We start from the raw sequence: 16,786 nt of genomic DNA, 5'->3' as shown, positions 1-16,786 counted from the left end.
TGAAAACTTTTGTTTATATGAACATTTTTCAGATTTAGATCCAGAAGCATTTAAATGTTTTAATCTTGTTTGAAAGTCTCCGCCCTTCCCTGTCCATCCCTTATGTGTCTGGTCTCCTCTATAGCCCACCACACACACACATTCGAAGCTGTCTTCCCCCATTTCGCTCTATTCTCCCACTCTGCCCTTTCACAGGACTCTGTACATCCCCATCTCTGCCTTTAATCCTTTGTCCCCAGTTCCTTGCCTTCTACTCATGCTCCTAACTCCACTTTCCCCACTCTTCCTACCTCATTTCTGAGTTTCTCCCTGTGTGTTCCGTCTCCTTATGCTCTAGATTTAATATCTGTGCATCTGCTGCTTGCTTTCTCCGAAGCCCAAAGGAACTGTGGAAGGCCTTACCCTATTCCAATAATTTTTTTTAATATCAGACATACTTACAGTGCACGTAATTCAGGAAGTGCTATGTTTTCTCCACTTCTTGCTGCAACAGAGTACAACATGATCACTTTGCTTGTGTCTCCTCATACTTACAAGAGAGTAATAAATGTCCCCTAGTGCTGTGTTAAGTTGGCATTGACAGTTTACGGTGCATCTGCATTGAAGTTTTCTTGTTTGGTCATGCAGACACACCTGCGGTAACACAAATTCACTTTGAAGAGATTCATTAACTATTTGTAACTAGCCCACAAGTACCTGGTTGGACTTGATGATCTTGGAGGTCTTTTCCAACCTTAAAGATTCTATGATTCTAAAAGCTTAATTACTTAATGCTAAATGAATTAGGGTAAAAAAAAAGAATAAATCAAATAACAAAGGCTGACACAGAGAGCATTGACTTCAGATGTAGCCTTCCCAACACCGACATACAGTTGCTGTCTCTGACACATAGCTAGTAGGAGGACTACTCCATTTTCATTGTCCTCACGGGCATAACATGATGACCTGACAAAGCAAGAGAATCATTCTCTCCGCACTTTTCTTCCTCTTTGGACCCTGCAGTTGTAAATGCAGGCTGGCTGAATTGGCTTGCCTTGCTGGCTCCTCACAGACAGATGTGATAGCAGCAGCTGCAACTTTCGTGTGCCTGAAAGAATAAGTGAGCATCGTGCCTCTCTATGATTTTCCTAGATGTTTCATTGCACCTAGATGGCATTCTCACTCAGAACCACAGCTTACCACTCCTCCAGCAAATCCGTAGTACTCTCTGCTTAGCCTACATTCAAATCATTCTAGTCACTTAAGAAAACATCTAAAAGGAAATAAACACCAATTAAGGCACAGACACTTTAATACAATAAAGATTAGCTCTGGACATCATTTCCTTGCTTTCTATCAGATAAATCTCTGATTTCTGAACATTTCATTTTGTACTTAGATTATGTCTTCGCAGATAAGCTTTAAGCATTACCATCTGTTCTGCAGCAATCACATGATCCTATCACTTTGATGCAGTTGAATACAAATCCCTCTGACAACAGGGAAACAGCAAAATAACACACATTTGTTCCAAAAACTGCCACAACAGTGGATCGTTCAAGGGCTGCTTTATAGGGGAGGTAAAAGACACAGGGAGAGTCTCCTGCACCCCTCCTGGCTGTGCCCCACACTGTCCAGGCAGCACTCTGACACTCAAGCTTCTTGTTTGGGAGGGGGATTGAGTCAGTGCTTCAGCTGTGCTCAGCAGCCTCGGGGGCTGAAAGCCTTGCCAGGGCCCCATGCCTCTGCATGCCTGCTAGCATTTGGAAGCAAATCCTGAGTCAGAGGGAATACACCTTTCTCTTGCAGATGTACGAGCGCTATAGTTACACCTCTCAGCAATCTCTGAGGCATTCTTTCCACATCTGTCCTCTGCAGGCAACTGGCCCACAGCCACCGCAGTTGGCCATTGCAGCAACAGATCTTCCCTGCTGGTTTCTAGGAGAAAGGCAAAAGCAGAGCTTGTACCCACTATTGTGGCCACATCTATTAAGAAAACTCCAGTGAAAGGCTGGTGCATATTATGCAGGCATTTGGAGCATTCTTCTACTTGGAATAATTTCCCCATTGGAATGGACCTGTTTAGCAGAAAGATGACCCTATTCAGATTCAAAATGCAGAAGACAGTATAAAATATTTCTTTTTAAGATGTGAAAGAAGCACAAACTGTACTATCAAAGTAACTGCAGTTCCTAGCTTTGCATATGCAGACAAAGTATGTAATCTGTAGGAATCACCAAAAAAAAGGGTGCATTGCAAGTCTTCTATGTTCATCTACATTGCTCCTCAACAAGGTGTTACAAACATTCTGTCCTTCAGAAGGCAATTTTTCCTTATTTTCACGCACTGGATAATTGTCAGAAGGAATGTTTCAGCTGTATTTGTGGTTGAATACATGAACAGGTTAAACTGCTGTATATTGATATTTATAACTGATTGAAATTTAGGCTATTAATTTATGATGAAGGGAAAATATAGCAATAAACCAATGTGCTATAAATTCTAGCTGAACTTGGTATTATGACTCTTCTAATGTCATACAATTTACAGATGAATGCAACACTTCATTTTCTCCTCTTACTTCAATGGCACTGAAAATTTACTGAAAATTACTGGAATATGAATTTCTGGATGAGAATTTTGAGGATGAGAACAACAAAATGCTCAGATTTCAATGGTGCAAAGACAAAAATGTCTTGGACCATGCACTGTTTATTTGCATTTTAGCATCTATTTAAACTCTGTGTTTTCTCCAACTTTGTAAGCTGTTTCAATAGTTAATCTGCAAGCACTTGGTGAATAGAAATCTCTCAGAAGCATGCTTTTTTCTATCAAGCTAAAAGGGAAAGAGTGATTAATTTTAAGTGTATTGATGATAGAAGAGCTCTGAATAGCATTTTATCTGCAATACTGTTCTTGAAAGGAATGAAGTGCAAGTTAAACAAACAGTAACAATGAATGCATTTTTTTTCAGGGGTGGTCCTCTTAGAAAATGTTAACCACATTAAAGTAGGTAGTTATTGAAATATGCAATTAATTTTAAGTTGATAGAAGTTGAAACTGTCATTCACCTGAGCAGGTGGTGGAAGAACCTTCTTGCATATCTGCTGATTGGGTCCCTGTACTCCAGCACAGTGCTATCCAAGAGGGGTCTTGTTGGAGCATAAAAGGTTCCAAGGCTTGCCTCAAGCTGTGCTGTGGAGTTCAAACACAGCAACAATGAAACAAGTGAAATTGTTTCAATTACAACAGGTTGCTCATGTTTGCCGTCAGTCAAATTCCTCAAACACTGATGATGTTGTTGTAGGACAGATGAAATTAAAATATGACAGATTGTACAAACACAAATGTGCATATAAACTTTCACTTTAAGGCAGAGTTGACAATGACTTTGAGCAACAAAAGCTGTCAAAAGGATGAAGAAGTCTATAACACATCAAGTTCTCACCAGCAGCATACAATTAAAAGTGACTCATAAGAGTAACACAGTTTGAACAAGTTTGTCCAGTAGAGATCAACTCTCAATTAGCTCAAATCGTCTTTGTCCTCTCAGGCAAACAACAAGGAAGTTCAGTTTTTCAGGGATTACTGTGTTAGGTCAGCGGGTGACAGAACCCTTCTTGCGATGGCCTTGAGGTCCAAGGAACCTCCTTCAGCCAACAGTTCTTTAAAAACTTTAAACAAAAGGGTCTGGAAACCCTAAGGGTTTGACTCTCCTACAGCGTGCAGTGGTGGGAAACAGGATAACCTCCCTTGTAATCAATAAAGTAAAGCCCTTTTGTTACAGAAGTTCTCTCCGCTTTAAATACTTTCTGACTGCTATACTCCACACCTGGAGCTCTTAGGCATTTTTCTACATGTTTTTAATACAAAATTATAAATAATACAAGAAAACACATAGAGTATGTTTGTGTCTCACATGCTTAGCTGAAAAGAAATTTAACGATCAATAATATTTATGTTATGTGACTTCTGCTTGACAATCACCACATAGTACAAGTCCTTATAGGCAGAACAGGGAGAATTTGCAATATATCTGCTATATAGGTTCTCCTTTCAGAGTGAATGTGCAAACTGCTACTGCTAATCAGAATTTTGTGTAGGCTTTAAAAGCAAAATATAACCTATTGTCTCATTAGGTAGAAAAATCTCATTGATTTGCTGTTATTAGCGTTTGTTTGAACTAGCCATTTCTGTATTTAGTGATAATGATTATTTCCAAGCATAGTTACGTTTTATTTTATTAGGCTTAATAGCACTAAATGTGCTAACAGTACTGTGTTAGGAACACAGGCAAACTGTTGGTAAATTAGGTTTTGTTATCTTAAATCTAGACAGTAAGATAAGCTGAACGTTAAAGGCATTTTCTTTCAAAGCAGCAGTCCATTTAGATTAAAATTGAATACAACAGTACCTTTGCAAAAACAAGCCATACTCTCTTGCCATTGCTGTTTCCCTGACAGCATGTTTTGTACTTCTGAAATATTTCAACGTACATGGAATACGAGTAACTACCAGCACAGTTATAGATTCATTAGATAGCCCAGCTTGATGTTGAAGGCAGAATACAGATCTCAAAGATAACTGCCCCATTGCTATAAATAAAAGGCCCCACTGGGTTTCGCTAATAAAACAGAAAACAAATTACCAGGCCAAATTTGTTAGATTCATACAGAATAACTCCTGGACAGAACAAAATTTCGTCTGCTGTAAACAGTGTTAGGGAGCTGCATGGGGGCAAACACACAGACATCTATTTATAATGTGCATATTTTTACAGGAGTTGGAAAACCAGCCATTTTCATGGGTCCTTTTAAAAGCATGTTTTATTTAGAATTGATACGTTGTGTTTGCAATGCAGAGATTTTTTTTTTTTTTAATCAGAACCCTCAAAATGGGATAGCTGATGGCTTGGCAGCAATATAGGACACCTTGGAGTTTTTCTATCATCAAACACACCAGAATCCTAAGTATTCTTTCTTGCCACAAAAGATGCCTGGTCCCCAGCTGTCTGCCTGCTAGACTGGAGGATAACACCTTCACTAAATCAAGGCACTTCAAATCTTGAAGTCTACTGACTTTCAAGATAGACAGCAAATCAAGAGGAAGGCATCACACCAGGCTTCAGCAGGGATGAGGCTGAACCTAAGATTCATCATTTCTTGTGAGGGAACCCAGCTACTACTGTAGGGGGCCAGAAGATTACAGTGAGGACAAATGCTATAATCCTAAAGGAGGCAGCAGAGGATAGTATATTCAAAGCCTTTGAATCTTGTAATGGAAGAATGACCCCTCAAAAGCACCTTAAAAACCACACGAAAATCTCGTCTCCATTGCAGGAAAATGTCCCTGCTTAAGTTGGTGCTGTCACAGTATGAATACATAACAAACATTTGAATCCTATATTAACTACCATTAGTCTGTAACATAAGCTAAATTTATGTAATGTAATAAAGTTACAGCACATAGAAGACAGTGCTATATATATTAAGTCACACCTATACCATATATATATGAAAATATGCATTATTTTAATAGTACTATTGTTACAAATGAACTAAAATGCAATCAACGCATTGATCCAGATTTTACTGAAATGACTTGTCTACATATGACATCTGATGAGGGAGTACCATAATGTGGTTGACTGCCTGGATTCTCACTATTGTCTTATATATAAAGTCATTAAATATATTGTCATAATCCACATACGAATTACGACGACACCACAAAAATACAGTAAAAATACAATCAGTCCCTTACCTTCTCTTTCCGGTGTAAGCTTTTGTTTAAGAAGGTGATTGACAATGGCACTCAAACATATGTAACACTGACGACCCATCGTGTTCCAGTTCATGGTGTTCAGGACATTAATTGCCTCGTGTATTTCATCGTAATGAATATACTGGTGGATGATTTCCACAAAGCCCAGCTGTCCTCTGCTGATCACACCTTTTAGAGGAAATAGAAAAACAAACATAATGTTATGAGTATGTAAATCAGTCGCTGCCTACTTTTCAGTAGAGTTAAAAATAATTGCAGTTGGTTAAAATTACGAAGTTTAAGTTAATGAGTTTCACTACTAAATTTTTGTGTGAGATAGTTTGTTATTATCTTGGTATATTTAGACTGAGCATGCTTTGGACTGCAGAGAAAAAACCATCAGTGAACTTCACACGCGGAGGCTGAGCAAATGTGGCCAATAGCTATCAGTGACAACATCATGTAATAAAGTTTCTTTTAAACACTGTAGAAAAAGCTTATTCCCAGTTTACCATTATTGTATTGGAGGTAATAAATTAATGTTCCTATCACCTCGTTCCTGCAGGGAAATACTGCTAAACAACACTAAAAACTAGCATTTGTCTCACAGAAACGTACCTATGTATACAAGTTCACAGCAGCTCAAACTTCAAAGCAGCAGTCATTTGATTACTCTCCATATTACAATTGCTCTAGAACTTACTTTAGCTTGGCAAAATTCTCTAAGCGAAGCATTTATTCTGTGAGGGGATATCACGAAAGATACAAACATTTACGGAACGTTGAATTACAGCTGCACATGAAACCAAGAACATGCTTGCCAAAAGGGAAAAAACGGAGTAACACATTGCTCACTCCATAAGAACATGATTTATCTACAGTGCTCTATCTCTGAAAAGCAGAAATTAAGAGCCTCTCAAATTTTCTTGACTTGTAGGTCTCAGCTTCTGAACAGAAAAGGTAACTGAAAAGCTGCAGAGAGTAACGTTATTTATTGTCTCTGACAACCCGTATGATTGCGTGACATCGGCCACATATGGCATTTCAGCAATTCTTGCTTGTTTTGGGTCACTGTGCTACAGCATTCTTTATCTCTCTACTCCAGACATTTGAAAAAGACCAGAATAAATTCACTGCTCCTCTCTCTTTAAATAAAAACATACTGTTATGTTTTAATTTTCTCAATTTATATTCTGACATTGTTTGTCAAAACTAATTTTAAGGAAAAGATTCTGATGAGGAAGGGAACAAGCTGAATTTCAATACTGATGTTAAAGCTGGGGAAAAAAAGTCTGGTAACAGAGAAAAGCAGATCTGATATACAGAAAACATACCTCACAATATTTTCATAAATGCAGTAGTGAATATTGTTTGTGACGTAAAATAAGAACTGAGAAAAAAAAGTAGAGGAAAACATCTGAATATAGCTTGAGGACAAGTAACCTGCTGAGAACTTGCATGCACAGATCTGACGCTTTGGGGAAAAAAACCTTACATATTTATTTTTTGTAACAGAGAAATACTTTAGTTTTGTAGTGTCATGAAAGACAAGACATGGTTGTCGATTATATTTCACTTTACATTTGCATCTAGTAAGGCCTATGGACATTATACCGTGTAATAGCCATGTTTAACCTGTGTATGTGTGATAATATCTAATTGTTATGGTAGACTTTATTCTTCCTAAATGTTTAGTTGTTTTTAAAGCATTACATAAGTTGGGCAATATTCACATTAATCACTAAGTGAAGATGAAATACTTATTTACGTGCTAATTAAATATAATACTATATTTAAAACGCCTTTCGAGGCCAGCAATGCTGAACCACTGGCACCAGTACCAAGTTTGGCATTATCCAAGATCTGGGTTGACATAAACGACAAGAAGCCGCAATGCTTTTGAAAATGAGTTTGGCATTAGACACCAAAAATATTTGCCATTAATGTTTGAGGGTAAATTTAATATGAATCTTTTCCTGAAATAAATCTGGCTAGACAGCACAATGGAGAATTCACAGAACTTGTCCAAAATCATAATATGTCAGCTGGAAGTTAAAAACATATTTGCCTATTCTTATTGACATAGTTTCTTAACAGACTTTTATGGGAAACAATTCCAAGCCATGAGTTAATTACGGATTTTATTTCAGTTCTGAACATCTGTCTGCCTTCTGCTCTCATGGAACCCTAATTTTTCCGTAAAATTTATACCTGAAAACCAGGATGCAGTAGAGAACAGCATGTTTTTGCACACTGGACTATAAAGAGGAAGGGAGGAAGGACTAGAGAGTGCTTTGCCTTCTTGCTATAAGAGATTTTACAGTAATTATACAGAATTAATTTTAAAATGTGATAACTTTCAGCTGTAGAGGTCAACATCTTCCCATTTGGATGCTTGACTTCTCCTGGGTGGTGCGCTTCCAGGCAACCTGCTTGGGTAAAAGAGGTGACAGCCAACTCACTGCCTAATTGATTTAGGAACAGTGCCCAGGGAGACAGTCCAATTAAGTTTACAAGCTGGCAATTAGCAGGAAAGGCCTCTAAATCCCTGCACTGAGAGCCTGCTTGCCTTCGTAAGAACATAAATGTGCTAAAGATAGCAAGGGGAAAGCTGCGCTTTCTGGAAAGCTGTTGTGAGAAAACCCCACAAGGGAGGACCGAAGAAAAGCAAGGTAGATGTGGGTAGAGTGCCTTCTGCTTGACAGGTAAGAGGTAATTTAGAGGGTTTTTTTAAATGGCCAACATGCACAAAACCATCAAATAGCTGTTATAATTAGTGTTCTGGGGTGCTCTGCAACTATTAAACCTGTCGCTGAACATAATGTAGCTGAATTATCTCAAAATAAACGATAAATTGTAAACAGTTTTAAAAATGATTTTAATATAATGATTTTAAATAATACAGTAATCATCTGGATTAGCTCTTTTAAAACTATACAACTATAAGCCAATCCAACATTTTTGTTGTTAACATCCTGTTATATTAATTTACCTTTTTGCAGTGGCACACTTAGCTAAGTTTCTTAAATTCAGTTTTTCAAATGTTCAGGTCTGTGGTGCTTTTAGACAGGATTTTTCCCCCAGTGAAGAACATGCATGTCTCAGTAAAGAAACAAAGTAGATTTTCAAGCCTTACTGTCACTTAGTTTTTATTTTTAAAAGGCTTCTTCCTAATCTCAATAGCTTTCTAAAAAAGAATCATTAAAAACTCCTGTAAAGATCTACAGAGGCAATCCTGGCTCCTTCGACAATGGGCACGCCACTGAAATTTTCCAGGATGAGTATATTCGACATGGCTGTCTGCCCTGCTGAAACACTGGCTTGGTAGTCAGAAGATTTAAGCATGATTGTTTTTTTAGCTCTCACAGTAGGTTTGCACCACTGTAACTTGCCTGACTTGAATGGAATGAATACAGTTCTCACTGATGAGCAACTGCAGGGGTTTTATTCTTAGTTCAGCCACTGACTCATTGTGTAACTCTTAGAAAGCCTTTTAGCTTTCCTTTACTGCTTGCTTTTCATTTGTTTCCATTTGTTTTCTTCATTTGTAAAATTAAGATAAGTTATCGTTTTACTGTCTTAAAGTTTCCTTACACCTAAAATGAGAAGTGCTATATAAATTCTAAAATCAGTATTATTACTTCTTCTTTATTCACAACTCCTAGCAAATTAATTGAGAGACCAAACTTCTCTGAAGGTTATGAAAACCTTCCTTCTTGTGTGAAAAGCCTTCAAGGAAAGAAATGGTGTAACTTCATGTACTGAAGTCAGGAAAAATAGAGTACTGGGACAAATATATATTATAATGGAAATCACAGTTGCATCATATACACAAAAAATAATTTAGGAAAAAAATAGCCTTACTATCCTATTATTAAAAATAGCTTATTTTAGCTTGTTAGGACTATTACTACAGAATTAATACAATTCCAAAAATTATATACTACAGAATAAAATAATTTTCAATATGAGAAGCTGTTACGCTTTATTAGAGTAGCAGGGAACATAACAGGACCCTGATCCAACAACAGATCGGGGTCCTATTCTGTCAGACCCCACATGAAAAGAGACTAAGTAATGGTGAAACATCATAAACTCCTTGGTTCACATCTTCAGGTATCACTGGAATGAGATGCTTTTAAGGCTATGGTGCCATATATCTAAAATTAGGGTGTTGCTTTCAAACTACAAACAACTTGTGAGGTACAGATGTTTCCCTGCGAGCTTAAGGTTCAATAGATGTGCTTAATAACCTACCAAGTTTAAAGTGAAGTACTCCTAAGGGTCCTTTGTAGAATCTAACCAACACACGATCATGAGTATCTGTGCCCTCTGTGCCCTCAGATGCAACTGGAGGAGAAGCCCACTGGATCTGGATGAGGCTGCTAGGCACATCAAAGTGTTTACTGAATTGCAGAGTTGCCTCAGGTGAATAGTCTTGTGCTAAGAGCTGAATTTTGACTGGGGACAGTGCCGTGTCAAAAAGTTGCAGCTCCCCTTGAGAGCTGCCAACCATGAAAATGGCTCCAGAAGGGTGGTAGGTTATTACAGCAGGCAACAGTTCTGCTTGGGCTAACAGAGTCACTTGGTTGTAGCCTTCATAAAGAATTATTGACGAATCTTCACAACCCAGGACTAGCTTGTCTTCTGTAACATCTCTGCAACAGCTGATGGCCTTGGATCGTAGTGGTATTCTGGTGACTGCCGCACACTGAATTTTGTTCCTAACACACTTGTAGACACAGCTGTCGGCCATGGGTTCTTTGTCTGCGGAAACGGAGCGCTCTACGGTGTAAACCTGATAAGGCTGATTAGCGCTGAAGCTAGCATCGAGTGGATCCCATTCTGTACGCACATAACTCAGAATCTGAAAAAAATCCAAAATGTTTTGGTAGTCATTTGTAACAATTTATTGTCACTTTGATGATTTAAAAAATAGTCTGCTGCAAATACACCTTCTCATGGGTCAGCAAGCTAAAACAAATACACAATCTAGAAATGGATTTGTAAAATCTACTGGTTTAATTTTTAAAACATTAATACCTCTGATTAAAAAATGCTGCAATATAGTTTGAGCCATGTTTGTTTGTTCAGAGTATATAATAGGTTAGTAGAATAGAAGATTAAGGAGGGGATGGTCCTACGTTGGTAGGAGGAGAAATGAGCAGCTGACTGATATAAAAGAACACTGATTATTCACGAGTGGGGGAGAAATCCCAAAAATTTCTGGAAAAAAAATTATAATAGGTTACTCTGGGCATCACACGTAGAGGATTTTTGATCAATTGCTCTGGGCCATGGTAACAGAAAATATTACACTGTAGTAGTAGAAACAATGGCATGTTTAAACAATTTACTCTGTACATCGCCAAATGTGTAGGTGGTAGATGTGCTTTGGTGCCGTATAGCTTTAGATGCAGAATAAATGAATTTGTGATAGCCAAAAAGGGGGACCTTTTAGGGGTACTTGAAGGCTGAATAAATGGAAGAACACCACAAAGGCAGAATATGATACAAAGACAGCAGCTGGCAAAGAGCAAGAATTTTCAGTGTGGAAACAAGGAAGTACCATGAAGTGATGGAGGCAACAGTGGAGACCAATGTCCTATAATACATGGGTTTGAGGGAGAGGTGTTGTACAGGACTTGAGCAGGGAAACTGCAGGAGAAATACCAACTGTAAATAAGTTAAAAATTAGTCTAGGAAAAGCTGTTTCTCTGAAAGGGAGAGAAAACCCATGTCTCTAGAATGAGAGTAGTGGAAGTCAGTCAGAAACTTGCTGGTGTTTGTTCATGCAGAAATAAAGAGTGAAAGGAAAATGTCAAACTCGGCCAAACCCCAGCCTCAGGTATACCTATAGCATTCTTCACACTATAAACTAAAGCTACTGCCCTGACACTAATTTCGGAAGCCCCTTCTTTTGACTCCAGGTGGTATGCAAGTACCATTTAGACAGAAAGGGGTAATAAATGTGATTAAAAGGTGGAGAGAGGATGAGGGAGGAAATCTGGAAAGTTCAGGTTGAAAATGCACTCATAATGTTAAAGCAGTTTAAATTTGATTTCTACAGATCACCAAACCAACCGAACATATAATTCAGCTTTTCATCCCGCAAAGGAGGAGAATAAGAAATTAAGATTTTTTTTGTCATACCACCCATTACTTCAGAAGCAATGAATTTATAAACAAGTTATTCAGATTGATTAGGATGTTTTGTTCTGACATTTAACTCATTTTGTCAGCAAAAGGGTTTCTCATTAAAAAAAAAAATAAGAAAAAAAAGGATTATTGCAATTCTGTGGCTGCAAACCAGCTACTGGTTAATACAAAAGTCTTAGCTACTTTAAGATGAGTAGTTAGGGACATGCAAAGAACCACTTAATGCAAAAGCATCTAATACAGAAGCCTGTGCATCCAACTTGTGAAAACCGGGTAAACCGATTTCAACAGAGTAGCGATCAATGAAGACATGCTAAAGAGAAAACAAAAGATTAAATTTCAGACTTATATAGTCTGAAAACCATTTTCTCACCTCTACTATTCCCTGACCAATGACTTAGCTTCTGCAACTAGTCATTTACGCCCACAAAATGTAGAGTGGCTACTGTGCAGATGTCAGAATTGCTGAAAGGTGTAGCTTATTAGGGTGTTAAATTGCACAGCAAGGAAACCTGTAAAAGAGGTTATTGTGGACAAAGGATTACCATGACCACAGAGCTCTCTAACCCCAAACAAAGACAAGGCGAAGTGTTATTGTTTGTTCTGCAGTTTTCCCTAAGAGTACGTATAGAGACTCAGGTAGCTGCCTTTCAAATATGTGAAATGGAAATCTTGCCCAAGCAAGCCTTCAAAGCTTCCATAACTTCAGTGAAATGAGCCTTGAGGCCCTCTGGGACTCAGATTTCTGTCTTCCTGTGGCAGGTTTCAATGCACTGCATTATTCATCTACATATTTTGATCCAAAACCAGTGTTCCTCTGTGGACATCTCCTCATAAGCTACAAGAAAGTCATGAAGATCCACACAATAATCAACCCTATGACAGCTGAAAGACTATGAGAGCACTATTAAATTCTGAAGAAACAACTCCATAGGAATGACTGCTGGGAAAGAGCAAGGGAAATAGTCACAGAAAAATAAATGTTGTCATCTCATCGTTTGAGAGTCAGCAAGCAAACTGAATCCATTTATTAATTTTGTTCTGCCTTGTTAGAGCAAAAATGGAACAAAATGTTGCTCACTACTTTGAATTTAAAAGAAAGCAAAATCTTATGTTTTGGAAGGCTAATTTAATGAGCCTTGAGATGAGAAGCTTCCTAGCTTCACATAATTCTGAGAGCAAATCCTTGAAATGAAGTCTAGGGTAGGGCTGGTTGCTGTATATAATGCAATTCTAAATGAGGAAAAAGTTCTTGCGAGGAGAGAAAGACTATTTGTTGCATTTCAAAATATAAGTTTTGACATAAAGTTTAAACAAATGAGGCTACTGTTCATATTCTGGCTGAAAACAAGAGAAACATTTCTCCTTAGATTGGAACAGATAAGCCGCTTCTCATGCATCAGTGGCCTCATGTGCCTCTTGGAGGAAGAGTACCAAGCAGAGAGACCTCTTTGTTCTGGTTTCCAGTTTTGCTGAATGTAACTGGTATTTGGCACTCTGAAGGGGGGGAAAAAAAAATGGATATTCTCTTTCATCTGAGAGAGAAGATTTGAGTTTCTCTGTCAGAAGTTACTGTTCTTATTAATTCTTCATGCTGCTAACTAGAAAACTAAAGCAGAGACACATACAAATAAGAAATACGTTAATAAGGCTAAGGTAATGCTTTTGCAAAAAAAAAAAAAAAAAGAAGTCTAACAATCAAAACATGCTTTTTTTTTTTCCCCCTGAGAAGATGGTACTCCAGTGTCTGCCAATTGTTTTTCTATTTGGTAAGCAGCCACATGCTAGTAAATGTAATGCACAGAGTGCTTCAGCAGTCCATTTAACGGAATCCGCTGGGATTCCTTCCTGGTGAGCAGTAGGTCTCTGGAACCCGAAAGGGGAACATTAAAATAGGAACATATCTTTAAGCTGACAAAACATTTGCTTGGGGAATGGGAAGGCAAAAACTGGAGGAGTTCCCTCAGAAGTGGGTAGGACAACTGTAGGATTTGTGGAGGAGGGGACAGGGCAGTAGATGTAAAAAGACAGAGCTATAACATCACATGGCGGGGTGTATAATCCCATTCAATGCTATATGCTTTCCATAAATCCTGGACTAAGCACTTAGCCTTGGATTTCAAGGGAAAATTTCTGGAAGTACTTTGCATGAAGTAAAACCAAATCATTTTTGTAAAATGAAATAATAAATAATAAAAAATTTTAGAAGCCCCTTTTATTTTTGTGAGATGTACACTACAAAAATATAGTAAATGTATTGAAATACTGTCCATGTAATTTATGCATTTTTCCCTTATTAATGTGGCAGTCACACACCACTACTGCACATTTATATTGTTTTTCCCTTGCAGTACTGGCCTGTGCTCTGCATCAGCTAACCAGCAGCATGAAGGATACGTGTCAAGCTCTCAAATCCTAAAGTCAGAAATCATAACAATCCAAGTAAAGGAATCTGTTAATCTTTGTAAATAAGGGGCCTGAATTATGCCAGTTAAAATACTTGCTTTCATCTTACATTTGAAAGAAACAGTAGCACTAGCTTGTGTCTCAGTGCAAATGCTTGAACACTTAAAACTGAAGTATTTTGCATAGAGTGCCGGGAACGGATAAAGCCCAAATATCAAAACAAATAAAGAGTTTTAACCAGTAGTTCTAAAGCAGAAAATTGGCTTACTAGGCAGATAAAAAAAAGAAGAAAACAAAAGAAACAGAGAAATAAGCTTGCTGTGACACAACTGTATGTCTTTCAGACAAGAAAAATGTTTGATTTATTTTATGGATGTTAAAAAAATGCTTATTTAATTTCACACAGTGAGGCTCCAAACAACCACACTTTAATTAGAAACATTTAGTGGGAAGTGTAGTGCACAGTAGAGTAAAATAGTTTTAAATACAGCACTGTGAAGATGGAAGAAAAAAACCCCTATTTTAAAACATTTCTAAAATAAAGACGCAAGGCTCGTACTCTAGGTTACTTATTTGGCTGCATTGCATTTACAGTCTCACATGCAATCTTACTATTTAGACCTTCAGCCAACATTTATTCTTATTTTATTTCAAAATTTATCATCATCATCTTTATCCCATATTATTCATTGAACTTCTAACCCAATGTGACATCAAGGATTTTACATTCTTTGCTCTGTGTGTGTGAGAGGTATTTCAGCTATTCAGTCACACACCATAGATGTTTTTCTGAGCGCTACAGTAATTGTAGGCTAGCTCGCTCATAAAAGATGTGTTTATTTCACAAGTTTGAGGCACAATGTGGAAGCAATAACTATTAAATATTATCTCTTGGGAGAAAGAAAAATAATACTATCTCTCAGGCAAATTATTTTTTCCACAAGACTGAAGTATAATTTCAGTGATTCGCACTAGCACTAAACGGAGTAAAAATAAACACAGCAAAGACAAATGCAAAGTAAGCCCTGGCATCATCACCTCCTGTTAATTTATGTTTGCAGAATAAAGTTCATGTTGATTCTAACATGACTTTCAAAGCATTTAATCCAAGGATGATTTCACATCAGATCCTATTTATTTATAGCAAATTGCTTGAAATGATTTCTGGAAGATTCCTCTTCTGGTTTTGAAACCAAAATACCAGCATTATCTCCAAGGGAGACAATTTCAGTAACAGTCTTGATCACCATTGGTACTTTAACAAAGAAGAAACAAACAACCACTGAATAATTAAATAAATAAATTGGAGAATGGATTCGTTTACTGGAGGAAAGCGATGCAGACGAAGGTTCAACAGACAAATACTTCTGCAGCAATGTGCATGCATGTATATAAATGTGCATTGCCCACCAAAGTAAAGTCATATGTTAAAGAGAAAAGCACTTTTATTTCTTCACAGGATGATTGCTGACCAAATCTTATGGCATTCAACACAGTAAACACTGATCTCAGAAAAAAGGGAGTAAAGCTGGTCAAGATTTGCAAGGAAAAAGTTATTTCTGTTTTTGGAGCAATAATGTCTGCCTCTAGCCTTAATAGTAGCAAACTCTAAAACATAAAGCCACACAGCACAATTCAAACCAAATTTATAGTGTATTTATACATAAAATGTATTTCCTCCATTAAGCTGAAAAGCTGCTTAAGTACACAATACCCTAAAAACTGTATGTGCAATGTGAATGCAGAATGCGTAGTTACAGGACGTTATCATGAGGAGGGGTTGAGTTGCCTTGTCCCAGAGCTATTCCTTTCCTCATCCTAATTAGCACTCCTGTGGTGGGCAGCAAAGACCACTCAGAAAATTCTTCCAAGGAGGAAGTAGTATCACCTAAGTGCCCCATTCACCTTTGCTCTGCCGCAGCAATAAGAGTGTCAGTAGCCGGCAGATTTTCTTGTGGTTCTCACGGATCAGCATCAAGGTGCTGCAGAATGGCTGTGGATAGCACCCACTCATTTCCTTGGGCTTGGATTTACTTTCTCATAAACCCAATATGCCAAACAGCTTTACAGGCCAGACATTCAGCAATTCCTGCTTTTCTCTTAATTCTAGGTAATAAGGCTGTTTTATTCAAGCGATACTACTATTTTCAAGTAAAATGTCAGTTGTATTATTTTACCACACTTCTTTTTGATAGACGCTTCAAACTGAATCAGTTCATGCTTCTCATTCTTCTTCCGTTGATGACAACAATTTACTGGGAGAAAATTCATATAATTGGTCAAATACGATAAATATGGATTTACTTTCATCCATAACATTGGCATGTCATGTTTTTATTCCAGCTCTATACCTAAGGAACACTACAAATGGAAAGGGAGCAGAGGCAAAGTGAGGCAAATAAGCACGCTTACAGAAGCACTGTATTTTTACGGTGTTAAAGCTGTTTAGAAGACAGCTGTTTTTGCTCATGTTTAAGCT

At 37.7% G+C, this 16,786-nt stretch overlaps 1 protein-coding gene across 1 annotated transcript in view; it reads right to left on the bottom strand.

The window, feature by feature from the left end:
• The window catches only part of WDPCP (WD repeat containing planar cell polarity effector), a 107,771-nt gene that overhangs the window by 63,449 nt on the left and 27,536 nt on the right, over window positions 1-16,786 (bottom strand). The window contains exons 9-11 of the mRNA XM_086745040.1: window positions 10,000-10,609; window positions 5,743-5,931; window positions 3,051-3,174 (exon numbers count right to left, since the gene is read on the bottom strand). Coding sequence (XP_086601166.1) covers window positions 3,051-3,174; window positions 5,743-5,931; window positions 10,000-10,609 — 923 coding nt within the window. The remainder of the gene's footprint in view (window positions 1-3,050; window positions 3,175-5,742; window positions 5,932-9,999; window positions 10,610-16,786) is intronic.

The sequence above is a fragment of the Chlamydotis macqueenii genome, chromosome 3 (genome assembly GCF_036417535.1).
Source record: "Chlamydotis macqueenii isolate bChlMac1 chromosome 3, bChlMac1.mat, whole genome shotgun sequence".
Classification (NCBI taxonomy): Eukaryota; Metazoa; Chordata; class Aves; order Otidiformes; family Otididae; genus Chlamydotis; species Chlamydotis macqueenii.
The sequence above is the reverse complement of the archived record's forward strand: the minus strand, read 5'-3'. Positions and strand labels throughout refer to the sequence as shown.